General features: G+C 41.1%; 2 protein-coding genes across 3 annotated transcripts in view; both read right to left on the bottom strand.

Annotated features, from left to right (window-relative positions):
• Positions 1–995: 995 nt before the first annotated feature.
• Positions 996–3,086, bottom strand: LOC137877396 (dickkopf-related protein 1-like). The gene is made up of 4 exons (XM_068717291.1): positions 2,473–3,086; positions 2,208–2,352; positions 1,906–2,040; positions 996–1,784 (listed from the first exon to the last, which is right to left on the bottom strand). Exons 1-4 carry the CDS (start codon positions 2,686–2,688, stop codon positions 1,519–1,521), a joined length of 762 nt encoding a protein of 253 aa, XP_068573392.1. The 5' UTR covers positions 2,689–3,086; the 3' UTR covers positions 996–1,518.
• Positions 3,087–4,786: 1,700 nt separating this feature from the next.
• Positions 4,787–13,454, bottom strand: part of LOC137880118 (cGMP-dependent protein kinase 1) — an 84,064-nt gene continuing 75,396 nt past the window's right edge. For both annotated transcript variants that reach the window (XM_068721267.1, XM_068721259.1), the window contains exons 10-18: positions 10,191–10,287; positions 9,938–10,077; positions 9,311–9,400; positions 9,004–9,145; positions 8,368–8,531; positions 7,814–7,936; positions 7,647–7,709; positions 7,477–7,543; positions 4,787–7,343 (exon numbers count right to left, since the gene is read on the bottom strand). In XM_068721267.1, the coding sequence (XP_068577368.1) occupies positions 7,245–7,343; positions 7,477–7,543; positions 7,647–7,709; positions 7,814–7,936; positions 8,368–8,531; positions 9,004–9,145; positions 9,311–9,400; positions 9,938–10,077; positions 10,191–10,287 (985 nt within the window). In that variant the 3' untranslated portion in view covers positions 4,787–7,244. The remainder of the gene's footprint in view (positions 7,344–7,476; positions 7,544–7,646; positions 7,710–7,813; positions 7,937–8,367; positions 8,532–9,003; positions 9,146–9,310; positions 9,401–9,937; positions 10,078–10,190; positions 10,288–13,454) is intronic.

Raw genomic sequence — 13,454 nt, 5'->3', positions numbered from 1 at the left:
CTTCTAATCTAAACCGGTCTAATTACAGACACCATGGTGTATTTGGGTGGATTCATAGCCTACACATTAGAACACAGCCGTCGCACAACAGCCAGGAAATGGGGTGTGCTGAGCAATTGGATCGACTGAGAACCAAGATCCTTTTTTTTTTGTTGCATCACAAAAACTGCGGTGCACCTCATTTCATGAATCCTTGTGTAGATTGAGTAAGATGAAGTAATTAGAGGCTTTAGTTTGGATAGCTAGCTATCTGCTCAAGCACATGAAGGCAGGGAAGTAATAGTATAATTAGAAACTAGCCAGCAACACCAAAGGGTTAGGTGGCAAACACTGGCCAGGACACACATACTTTGTTATTACCCCTTTGCAGTTATCATTAGATATGGCAGCATCCTGTCCTGTTTTTTTTTTTTATCTTTGTCTGATGACATAGCCCTGATGGACCATCGTCTGTTTCTATAGCAGGATGAGGCCGGTTGAGGCTCCAGTAATGACTCATCAAAGTTTGTTGTAAGTATCTTTTTGGAGTGTTTGTCTGCACATATTCCAGCAGCTGTGTGTAATGAGTCTGAGAAGCATATCTGGGCCAAACATTTAAACCATCCACTCAGCCTCAACCACTGATTTGAGAATTCTGGGCTACGAGTTAAACACCACCAAGTGATTGTTCAAATAACTCTTGCTTTCCAGAAAGGGGGGGGGGGGGGTTATTATTTTGCAAGAAACATTTCCCACTTGTACCAACTGACTATTTCGACTAAATGGTTTGGAGCCTAACTGCTGCAGAAGACTTTATATTCAATACATTTTGAGTGAAACCTGAAATAATTTCCCAAAAGAAATTTCTTTTGTTATTGCTTTTTTTTGTAACACAGTAGATCCAAAATCTATTGCCAATAAATGATGGGCAGAAAGAAGGAGTACGGTTATCACATGATGTTTAATAAAAACAAATATATTCAAATTTTCTATTTATAACATTTCTTATAAAAAACAATATACATAACACATTTACAAAGCATGCAGCACCATGTGTTTATAATACTAGTGTTGACAGAATGTAATAGCTCAATTAAGTGCCACCTTCAGGATAATATTTACAATACAGTAATTTACTGCAATAACTGAGGCTTGAAGTTCCATAAAAAGAAACAAAACAGCTCTGCCATTACCGACGACTTGTATCGATCTTCCCAAGACTTCTGAAATGTCACTTCCTAACTTCCGACTCCTCATTTGTTGATGGGGAATTGGATCAGTTCGTCTTGCACTGTTGCATCCCTCTGGGTGTATCACTTTTCCAGGAATCATGTCTATCCTTCCGGGTGCTGTTTGTGTCAGCAACTTTGGCAGGAAAGAATGTCTTAGGTGTTGGGTGTCTATGCGTGTGTGTGTGTCAGCATCTCTGGTGTGTGGAAGGCTAAAAAGTGTTTGTCAGTGTCTGTGACTGATTTGCGGGTTTGCTGAATGTGTGTGAGTGTGTATTTCTGTCTGTGTGTGTGTGTGCACGCTTTGGTGTCAGCGTCTCTGACAGGTGTGTAGGTTCCGGGCTGCTGTCCTGCTGACACTGTGGTCTTGCTCTACTTTCTCTGGTCGGCAGGCCAGACCGTCGCCACAGTCACAGCGCTGGAACAGCTCCAGGCCGTGGGTGCCTTTCCTGCGGTGGCGCGTACACACCTGGCCCACCGTCAGCACGGGCTTACAAATGCGAGACCAGAAGTGTCTGGCGCAGCACAGACTCTCAGAGCAGTCAGCAGATCTCAGGCAAGTATCCCCCTCCTGGCCTGGAGATAGAGGGAGATGAAAGAATGTTACATGATACAGACTTTACTAAAAAAACTGCTTGTGCTGTTTAAAAAAAAAAAAAATGGAATAAAGACTGATAATTCTTAACAGGACACTCACCTTTTGAAGCATGAGGCTGATTGCTATGGGCAGTAGTGGGCTTCTTGGCGGGACGCTCCAGAGTGTTGTTGTGTTTCTGCCAACCAGTGATGATGGATGCATCTGTACCATCAATGTCATTTGCCTGGCAAACACCTAGAATGGTCAAAAGAAAGAAATTCAGTTAGGCTCTGTATTTACCAGTCACTAACATACAGACAGTATGACTGCAAGTAAACTATTCCCAACAATCAGAATTATCATCAACAACTTGGTAGATTATAAATGTCAGTAATTATTTCAAATGGGATGCCTCTGCTCACCGTTGCTGCAGCGGTTTCCTGCACAACACATGGAGTCCCGTGCGCAACGCTTCCGGCTCTTACGGCAGGGCAGACAGGCGCCGCGGGCGTCGTTGCAGAATTCATCACCTCCACAGTCTTCATCATCAGTGCAAACACTTGACTGCTAAAGTTTGATAGAAACAAAAGCAGCGTGTCATTGGATATTAGATATAAAACGTTACACAAGCGTTAACGTTTGTCACTGCGCGCAGAACTGACTTTTACGCACGGAAAAGCGAATTACCTGCAAGGTGTCCACGGGTAATTTCTGTGCCATGCTACCGGAGGGTGAGGTGCGCGGACTCGGACTGACGGTTTCGGCGCCTTTGCCAACCGAGGCACCGGGCAAGTTTTTGATGGCATTGGAGTTCACCAGGACTGTCCCCGCGTAAGCGTCCCCAAGATATCCAAACAGCGTGAGACACACAGCCAAGAAGCGATGCGCTGACGGTAACTGCATGATTCTCCTGTTAAATTCTGCTGTGTTGCCAAAACACGGAGAAAAAAAGATCCCGTCTGTTTTGTTTAAAAAAAAAAGTGGCTGAGTGACAAAGTCCAACGGGCCCTTGAATCCTGAATCACAACGTTTCCAGAGAGTTTTCGGCACGATGCTGTCGGAGCCTCCTGCCTCACAGTCCTGGGATGATCTCTTTATACATGTGGACCTGTTTGTCTTCCCGCCCCTCGCTGAGCACAACAAAGGCGGAGGGGTGGAATTTCAAAGAGAGCTCCCCGTACAGGACTGCGTTTCACAATGTGTGTGTGTGTGTGTGTGTGTGTGTGTGTGTGTGTGTAATGAAAATGACCTGCAAAGTCTGTATTACCATCACTAAGTAAAAAAAAAAAGGTATTTCTACAAAAAATTAAAAAAAATTGTCATGGTCCACCAGTTTTGTGCCTTCTGCTCTGTTTCAACACTGACTTAAGAGCAGGAAAACAAATGCGATAGTCTCACCGCATTGATATAACTCCTATAATATACTATGGTTTTGTTTCCGAATAAACCATTCATGAGACAAAAATATCACGTATTCAGATGACGAGTTTTCATTTGTTTTTCCAAAAACATTGGAGCCAACAGTTCGCCATTTATTAATTATACTTTATTTGAATGACTTTCTGACTAAATTAACTTAAAACAACAAATGCATTTGCTGCAAAATATTGCAGCACAATTTATCTGACACGTGATTTCTCTTTACAGCTGTCACAGAAACTCAAAATGAGGGATGGTTTCTTTCTTCATGAGCTCCGTTGCTCTTCTTTATAAAACGCTGTTTGGTTATTCTTTGACATTCAAGTAGCCTGCTACCCTTCGGCTGTGTGAAGACAGCGATTGAAGTTCCTCGCGTCGATTAACTGGGTCTACTTCATTTGATCCTTCTGATTGCAAAGGGGGCAATTATTCTCCAAAGTGTGCTTGATTACACCAGTGGCGGACATCAATGTGTGGGATATGCAGACCATTAAGGGGTGTGAAAAGTTTACCGAATTAATGGACTTCCGTGGCGAGGCCTTTCAGGGTTGACTGGCACTTTGAGATTAAAGGCAACTCTGATCTGTCCCGCTCTCTGGCCCTTCGGGCTCCTCGGCTGGAAGAAATGCGCACCCTGAAATATTCAAAATAAGTCTTAAAAGTGTTTGTTTCACTTCAGTCCACCAACCACCATCCAAGTCATATAATTCCTCCCTTTTATGTTCTCTTGAATTAAGTCACATTTTGCTTAAGCAGTGATGTTGAATCTCTGAATTTGCTCCTGGGAAGTGAAACTGCATTCTAGGACTCACTTTGTTTTTGTTTTTTTAGTTTCCGATATCCAGGTGCTGAAGTTCGTGATGGGAAACGAGTCCTTTAGTGTATCTATGAAGATTTCTTGGCACTTGGACGTCATCTGCTGGTCACGTAGCTTACGTTTGAGTGTGAGGATGTGTGTGTTTGTGTGTGAGTGTGTGTGCGAGAGAGAGAGCGAAGAGAGAGAGAGAGAGAGAGAGAGAGAGAGAGAGAGAGAGAGAGAGAGAGAGAGAGCGCGCGCGCGAGAGAGAGAGAGAGAGATAGAGAGAGAGAGAGAGAGAGAGAGAGAGAGAGAGATGCGCCATAGACACCTGACAAACGGCACTTTGCACGTTTGAATTGCTGTATGTCTTTTGAAGTGGAGCTTTTATCTCCACTTTACTAAATGTCAGTGCTGGTAAGGTGAGCTTCTTTGATGCACTTTGATCCCCTTTGATCTCGCAGAGGTGTCACCCTGTTGTTATGACTGAAGCCACTTCCCTGCCCCCCCCCCCCCTCTCCAAACAGATTTGTTGTGCGAATAACACCGCGACCAGAGAAGCTGAATCATCTCCACTTACCAGTAAGTGGATGACATTAACCCAAGCACCGATTACTAGATCTCAGGCAACCTTAACCGGTTCACATCAGGCTGAGCTGGTTGAAGGGAGATCCGTCTTACCTGCAGCTCCCTCTAGTGGCAACGAGCAAACTGTAACGTCTCCACAGCACCCACTTTCAGTCACTCATCCGAGTTGTTTAAAATAACGTAAGAGACAGACAGCACTCAAAAGTATTGTTTTTTACTCTATAATTTCAAAAATCTTACAGGTGGCACTCTGCAAAATGAATTTACAGCAGAATAAACAACATAACACAAGGCAAATATCAGGTAACATTGCAGAAGGCGGTCAATATCAGACTCAAAACCAGTGGTTTGTAAAATGATGGCATACATAAGGCTTTGTGATAAACATAACCTGCCCTTAATACAGCAAAAATACTTATGGTATACCCACAGAACTAAGATTCCTTAGCTCTCCATCGACATCATTCAATGAGTTATATCATGTAAATGTAAGTGTGTCGGTCTGTTTGGCTTCCTGGGATGAAATACGAGTTGAAGCTGTTATAGAATGAGGATTTGGATGATGATACATTACGATTAATGCCATCATGCCGTCAATGATTGTCAACAGTGGTAAAGAGGAATGATGCTTTTCCAATCTATGAAGTGTTCCAAACTGCAAATCATTCTCGCTTTCTCTACATGCTCAGATTTCATGACTGAAACAGGTGATGGATGGATGGTCCCTCCAAGCTTTGATTTACAGTTCACTTTATATCAGGCCAGTAGTGGTCGACTTCATGAGACCATTTTAGAATGTAGAGACAAGCATGTCATTGCAGGCGTATCAGGTATGATCTATTTTTTTCCCATAATCTAATATAATAATGTTCCTGTGAGAGAAATCAAAAGCAGGAATTGTATTTCATATGCAGTTTTGTCAGCCATCAAATGAAATTCTCTTTCCATGGTGAATAATGTATTTATTAGATATAACAAAAGGATGAGAAGCAGCCATTTAAGAGGACACACGTTTTTTGAGGTGTATATGTGTTCATGCAGCATCGAATAGGACTTGCGATGTTAATTTTGTATGCCATTGATTTAAGGCACTTACATTTATTTAGATTTAATGCTCTGATTTTTGGACATGAGAGGTGATGAGCTGGGTGAGAGATTGTGGAGCTAATGGTCAAAGTTGTGAGTTTAAAACAATATAATCATTATTTCTTCTTTGTTTTTAGGAGACATTTTTTTAAATATCCGTAAAATGAAGTTAAGTCAAGATAGTCTTAAGATTATGTGAATCTGGTCTTTCGCCTCTCAAAATGAGGATTGTTAATTTATATGGATGAACTCAACCTGTTTAAAAACCTCGAGAATACCACTTAGCACAATGTAACATGGTGTCAAGTGATTTCAAACAAATCTTCACTCAAGTTTACAAATTGACACAAAGTCTCCAATTTTCTAAAGAGGGAAGTCAAGTACGTCACAAAGGAATCGAGCACAAAAAAACACTTTACAAAACAAAAGCTAGTACTGTCATTTCACCATTGCTTACTATAATTTATCAACAGCACCAAATACATTGAAACCATGTTCACAGTTATGTCAGAACTATACAGGGGCGAACTGAGGACGAGGCATTTGGGTGATTTAAGAGAAGCATTCATATGAGTGATTAAAAGCATATTAAATAACAAAAAAAGAGTGTAACTTCATTCAATGAAGTTTCAAATTAGCTGTAACTGCTAATTTATTTTTCAGTTAATGGTCTTAAGTGCATAATGACACATTGCTTCATGGAAATACCAGCTGCTATTTAATGTATGTTGGTGTGTGTTTCATTAAATATTAAGCAGGGCACTTTTAAGAGTCTCTTTCCACTGAATGCACAGTGTTTGTGCTTTTCAAGGTTAATCTCATAGAAAGTATTTAATTTCGCTGTGGTCCTGTGTGTGAATGCAAATTCAAATACAAGGTTCCGTGCATGCTGTATGCCACGAGGATGTTAAATTAGAAGATAATCAGAGACATTCAGGTTAGTCTTGAGCACTTGATACCAGTTTTACTTGCAAACTGTGGTGTGTAGACCTCTGGAAAGTATCGGAGATTGCAGCAAGCAGCTGCACGTCAGAAACCAGGGAGCAACTGCAGTGACATCTTAAACGCTCCACACATTTCATCAAATATTGCGGAGAAACAAACACAGAAAAAAAAAAAAATCTATCATCGGCCTCCTCTCTTTTTGAGCAGTCCACATTTTTCACACTCTTATTTATCCTTGAACCAAAACTTAGACAAACTATCGAACATTCATCCACCCGCTAAACATCTTTTCCCGTTTCAAAGGGAAAACTTGGCTCCATTATCAGCCTATGTTGTGTGTATATGTGTGTATCCCTGCACTTTCTTTGCCTTTAGAGCCGAGTGTAAGACAACACTGAAGAAGTGCTACAGCAGTTCCATTATAAATGCTTGTTCCAGAGCCACAGTGAAATAAAGGCATATCGGTGACCCAGAGGGTTTGCCATCCATCCGTTTATCTTCTTTTCCATATCCTCTCTTTTTAAAGCAGTTTTCTTTATTTTTTTACAACACAACCATGTCCTCAAGACAGCCTCCAAGCCAACAAAAGAAGAGTTTCTTTTGGTTTTAAGTCGAGAGGAGGACTTCAAAAATCAACGTCCCAGCCAGAGTTGTCATCAGGAGGCGGGTCCTCGTTGTCCTCTGGGAAGCTGTCAAAGTTACTTGTGTCGACAGCTGATGTGACCTGATGGAAAGACAGAAGAATTGTAAACAGAATGACTAAACAAGCAAAACATTTTTTTATTTTGAATGTGAGATTAATTACAAAAGAGCAACTAGAAAGAAAATGATGTGGAGTATCAGCAGTGTGCACTTACATTAGGGATGATAGGAGGTGTCAATGTCCCCTTCTTTAAGCCCTCCCAGTTAAAGCCCTCAAACCATCTAAAGGAAAAACAGCATTGCTTCTGAATTCCATGTTTTATTACAGTTATACTGGGAGAAATGAATAAATAAGATGATTATAATAATTTAAAGAAAGGCTTACTTGTGCTTTTGAATGTCTTTGACACCATTTTTCAAGTTTCCCAGTCGTTCAGAGGGATTATCCCTGCAATGGAAAAAAACAAAAAAAAACATATGATGATTCAGCGCACAGACCAATTAAGTGAATTACTCTGAGCTTCAACTATAGCTGGAAGCGCCGACACTCACCTGCATAGCTTTTTAATTAGGTTGGCAGCATTTTTGGTAATTTTCTTTGGAAATTCGATCATGTCGATGCCTCTCAAGATGATGTTGTAGGTTTTCATTGGATCAGGGCCAGAGAATGGAGGGCTACATAACAGAGGCAAAGATTGTTGTCTTCTTAATAGTATTTCATTTGTTGTAGATTTCTATGGTGTTGTGTATGATATTGAAACCATATATACCGTCACAGGGAACACTTAAAGGAGCAGTGTGTAGGATTTGGTGGCATCTAGTGGTGAGGTTGCAGATTGTTAACATGACATGGTTTGTCAGCTCTTGGCTACTGTAGAAACATGGCGGCTCAACACAACGGACTAAGTGAAGAGGACCTGCTTGCTATGTAGATGTAAACGGCTCATTCTGAGCTACAGAAAACTCGACGGTTATTAGTTTCACGAGATTATACACTAATGAAAAAATCGTTATCAATACAATTTTATTTCTGCAAATCCCCCTAAATCCTACACACTGTTTCTTTAAGATATTAGTTTTATGGACATGCCCAGGCTTGTGTATACCTGCCAGTTAAGAGCTCAAACATGAGGATTCCTAGAGACCAGTAGTCGGCTGAGATGTCATGGCCCTTGTTCAGAATGATCTCTGGTGCTACATACTCCGGCGTCCCACAGAAGGTCCACGTTTTCTTTCCAAATCCAATCTTCTTGGCAAAGCCAAAGTCAACCTAAGAAGAGGAAAGGTTTTGTTCCGTCAGTCAGATGAAGTTGAACAAGATTATGAATTCATGTCATAACAATTTCTTCCTAATTTGTATCAGATCATGTACATGCTTGTGTCTAATAATGGCAAAGTTGGAAATGGTGTAATTATTTCAGTGTTGCAGTTTTCACTTGATGCTTTGACATGATGGATATAAAGAGTTGAGCAGCTGGTTGCTGCTCTGCCAAAAGCAACAAACTGGTTTCTCCAGCAGGAGAGAAGGGAGTGGCGGCCCCCCAAAAGCCACAGAACTCGACTAAACCTCAATTATACTTTTCTTTATACTTTAATTATACTTGTATTTACTGCCAACATGAGGCAAGTGTACATATTTCATTTGATCCTTCATGGTAACATTATAGGAAGATGAAATTTATCTCACAAAAGACACAGAAAAGGCAATTTCTTTGGGTGGTAATCCTTTAATGGTCTCTTACCAGTTTGGCATATCCCCTGTGGTCCAAAATAAGGTTCTCTGGTTTGAGGTCTCTGTAGATGATTCCTTTGGAATGCAGGTAGGCGAAGGCCTCCACCACACAAGCTGTGTAAAACCTGGTGGTTGAGTCCTCAAATGAACCCCTGGCAACACAGCAGGACAACAGATACTTGAGGTTTTAGTACTATTAGTGTCACTGAAACTCTATTCATGTTGCGGTACTCACGGATAGCATCACTCGCATGAACAGAAATATGACACAGCTAAAACAATTCACTTATATTTGACCCGGTGAAAAAGAAGCTTACCGGTCTCGAAGAATGGTCCACAACTCTCCTCCTAAACAAGCCTCCATCAACATGTAGAGGTACTTGCTGTCCTTGAATGTTCTATAGAGTCTGGAAACACAAAAGCCAATGTTACCTAAAACAGCTTTTAAATGCCAAAAAAAAGATATGGTAATTGCACTTATCTTTGGATAAGTGCAATTAATTAATATTCCAAAGTTAAACTCTTACAAAATGATTGCTGACACTAGTATGTGCACAGTACATTTAAATAAAAAATCTGTATGAATGCTTTTGAATGTAATTATTTTATTAACACAAATGCAACCTCCAGTCAAAGGCCTCAGGTACCTCTCTTTTTATGGCCAGAAATAGAGCCGTTTTATTAATACTACTAGACCTTTATATACCTTTAACTGTATAGCGTGTAGAATAACAACAACTCTCATGTGCTTTCTTATTTTCTTTAAGGGTCACAAGAGATTCAAGCATCTTCCAGCATACACAGAGAAGACAACACAAAGCATGAGCATCACAGTTAGACACACAAGCACTCAAAGAATCAGGTCCTCTGAGGCAAAAAAGCATTGATTCTTGTGACATGAATGGAGAAAAAAAACAGTCAATGAAGCTGCTCAGGGGGTGTACCTAACAATGAAGTCAGAGTGGGCCTCTTGCATGATGAGTTTCTCTGAACGGATGTGCTCCTGCTGTCTTGTGTCGACAATGTGCCGCTTCTTCAGGATCTTCATGGCGAAGGTTTTGTTCTCATCGCTCTTGAGCTGAACCTGCAGTGAGGAAAAGAAAGACATTGAAACACAAAGATGGGCTGCACATTAACCTGCACAGCTTGTTAAGATGACTGTGAAGATGTTACTGTCAATGTGCAGCGCTCCCCCACCAGCTCAACGCGGCCAAATCCACCAACTCCCAGTGTGTCGATGATGTTGAAGTCAGCTAGGTTGAGGTTGAAGAAAAATGCATTCTCTGCTTCATATCTGTGGTGCCGGGAAAAGACGGGGGAAAAAAGACAGAATAGGAAAAGGATTAGAGATGAAAGAAGAGATAATCCACTTTCAACAACCTGAGACAAAATATCTGTGTGCTCATTTGTTTGCAAATCTTAGAGGGTTTAACTCAGAGTAATCTAACAAGGATGTTATTGAGGATGTGGGTTGTATCAATAGGAACAGGATGTGTTTGAGTTTAGTCCTCTGGTAAACCATTTTGACCTCTCTTTAAACACATACTGTCTGTCCCCAGGTTTGATAGAAAAAAACAAAGATGGATCGTCCGGCACACAAGCTCACTACTCATCTGGCTCTGAAGACATGCGTCGGCTCTGCTACCGAACACCCCAACGTGGCACTGCAGACCTGCACATGTCGGCATTAAAAGATTGCTACCTCGTGTCCGACCCGTATCCCCAGATGCCCTGTGTCTTTCTCTGGTTATTGTTTGATGCCGACAGAGTTTCATCAGCTCAGTCTCTGGATCAGTGGGCTTACGACAGTTCTGAGCCCGGACAGCCTTTTCTGGGTCAGTCAGAACAGACTATCGCCCTCAACATCAGGCCTTTTCTTAACCAAAAGCAGCACAGCTGTATTCCACTGGTGGACATTTACCAAAAATACCTCTACAAGGAATACTTGTTTCGGTAAGTCAGAAGTCTTCCTCCATGCTGCGGCAGGGATTAAGTTTATTGACATAAAAGTTAAACAATGACTCAGTTCTGGGTTCGAATTTGATAAATAAAATGGCAAATGAGACTTTACTCTAAGCTCATGTGGCCATTTGAGATGTGGAAAGAGGATTTTACTCAGATCCACCTGATACATCGGTTACACTGCAAGCCAGGACAACAAAACCCTTTCCCTAAGCTGCATACCAGCGGGCACCGTGAGGGCATGTGTTGGCAGGTCACTGAGCCACGGTTTTCTCAGAAACACATCGGGTTTCTAGGACAGTCACTGTGTATTTGTGTTTAAATAGGCACTAATACTAGCATGTAAGATTTGCAGGTGATCCTTTTATCTTTTTCTCCCCTCCCATCACCTGGAAGCAGGCCCAGAAAACACTCCAAATCCACAAATCTGCTCTGCTTAACGAAAGGATGGAGAGATGCAACCGAGAGTACATGCATTCCTACGTGTGGAACAGGATGATTAATAAGATCGTGATGCCTGACACGTGCGCATACATGGACTTACGAGCGCCCATAATGAGGAAGGTCTCCTAAATTCTGTCTCGATATAAAAGGGTCAGGAATGAGGGGATCATTTTACATCATGCAGGCCATTAAAAAGGTTTTAAAGTAATAGTACAATCTGGCCAACAGATGGCAGCATTGCTCCATAAGGAGCATCACGGTAAGGACCAAATACTCATTCTATCTCTGCTAAGGATGAACTCTTCCTTAAGTGAATACAATGTGACAACCTTGAAACCAGCTGGTGAAGTTATCAGAGCACTGCAATAAATGGAAATGAATAGTTTTGTTACAGGAAAAAGATTTCTCTTAGCTCAACGTCTCAGCCGAGGACACAGAGGCTCTCTGGTAGTCGATGTATTGTGGAGATATCTAGAAAACACTTGTATAGATTTTTTTAAGATAGACACAGAACCTCACTTGTCTATGTCCATGGCTGAAGAGGCACTATGGAATATGATACTGGCAAGTAGATCCAGTGTCACTGAAACCATACAGAAATAGATGTAACCATGACCTTGTAAAACTAACACAGAACTCAGCTGCATCCTACAATAATGTAATTTTATGTAGTATGTTTTTTACTATTGTACATACTGTATATTTTAATTATTATTCTAGGATTCCTAACAACATCAGACAAAGTAACTGCAAATGAAAACTAGCCTTTCAGCTAACTCGTGTACATTTACATTTGTATGAATGTTGATTAATGCACATTGTCCCTTTTCAAATAAAGACGTTAGAATTGAACCCTAGTAGGTTACACATAGGCCTTTGTGTATTCTGAGGTGCCTTGCATGAAGTTGAACTGTAACTTATTACTGTTAGGTGGAAAATCTGTTACTAACACTGCATTACAAAGTGTTCCTATGCAGGTCAAATAGCACCCCGGTGGGTGATAATCTGTATCAGTGAACGGATGAGATCATAAAAAATGATGCAATCCTCATGTGTCAAGTGTGTGAGAGTGTATTTGGGAGTGTGTGTGTGTGTGTGTGTGTGTGTGTGTGTGTGTGTGTATGTGTATGTGTGCTATTGTCCTCATTTCCTTCGGTCTAGCCTGACTCAAGAGAGAGGAGAAGACAACATCTCTGACCTTAAAGCTGACTCTCATTAAATGTCATTTTTATTTACCAGTAATTCTCGCTTATTGAACTGCTACACCTGCTCAACAGACACTGGACGTGGTGAGTCATACTGGGTTCATATTTTATCATCAATCTTCATCATGCTGGACGGGCCATGATTAGCAGTGAGTGGAAAGTAAAGTATTTATACTAAATACAGGACGTTCTGCAAGTTTCATAAACTTAGATTTGAGACATTTCATTGACAGTTTGAAAGGAAAACAAGATTAAGTTCATCACAAAAGTAGCTGTTGACCTATCAGAGGATAGTTTAAATTACTTTTTGAATTTGAGAACCAGAAGTTTTAAGGAATGAAATGCAACAGTATCCCTGACCGGATGCAAACCAGGGATGTTGCTGTTTGAGGTCGGAGAAGCTATAACCCACGGCCCAAAGTTTTAAAGACTTTTGCAACTGTATTCAAGACGAGGTGAATTTAGATAAGATAACGTAATATATTTTTCTCTCACCTACAGACTCTCCACTAAACAAAATATTAAAATCTATGCTTTATGCATGCAGAAATACATGTAAAGCATTTCAACAGAGACTGATGTATTGGCTGTACTTTATGCAGCGTGGAGCTCCTCCTACAGAGAGAAGCAGCGACTTGATCAAAAGCAATGTGCACATATAGCATAGCAGTGAGGTAGTCTTTGAAGAAAAGACCTGTCAACCTCACAGAGAGCAGCTGTAGTAGCTTACTGTGTAGTTAGAATACTGCTGCTTGGTGCTCATCCGCTGTGACCAATTAGAGATAGTTTCCATCACTATGGGATCCTGACTCAGGCTTTCCTCACTAAGAAACAAATGTGCTCTGTTGGG

This window comes from Cebidichthys violaceus, unplaced genomic scaffold (genome assembly GCF_023349555.1).
Source record: "Cebidichthys violaceus isolate CVI_PGR_0920_01 unplaced genomic scaffold, fCebVio1.0.p SCAF_10, whole genome shotgun sequence".
NCBI lineage: Eukaryota > Metazoa > Chordata > Actinopteri > Perciformes > Stichaeidae > Cebidichthys > Cebidichthys violaceus.
The sequence above is the reverse complement of the archived record's forward strand: the minus strand, read 5'-3'. Positions and strand labels throughout refer to the sequence as shown.

Bases quoted from the DNA above. Each gene is read 5' to 3' on its own strand.
- LOC137877396 (XM_068717291.1), bottom strand. From the start codon at position 2,688: ATGCAGTTACCGTCAGCGCATCGCTTCTTGGCTGTGTGTCTCACGCTG. The intron at 2,041-2,207 runs GTGAGCAGAGGC...TGACCATTCTAG, and splicing joins AGGAAACCGCTGCAGCAACG to GTGTTTGCCAGGCAAATGAC. The intron at 1,785-1,905 runs GTGAGTGTCCTG...CTCTATCTCCAG, and splicing joins TCAGCCTCATGCTTCAAAAG to GCCAGGAGGGGGATACTTGC.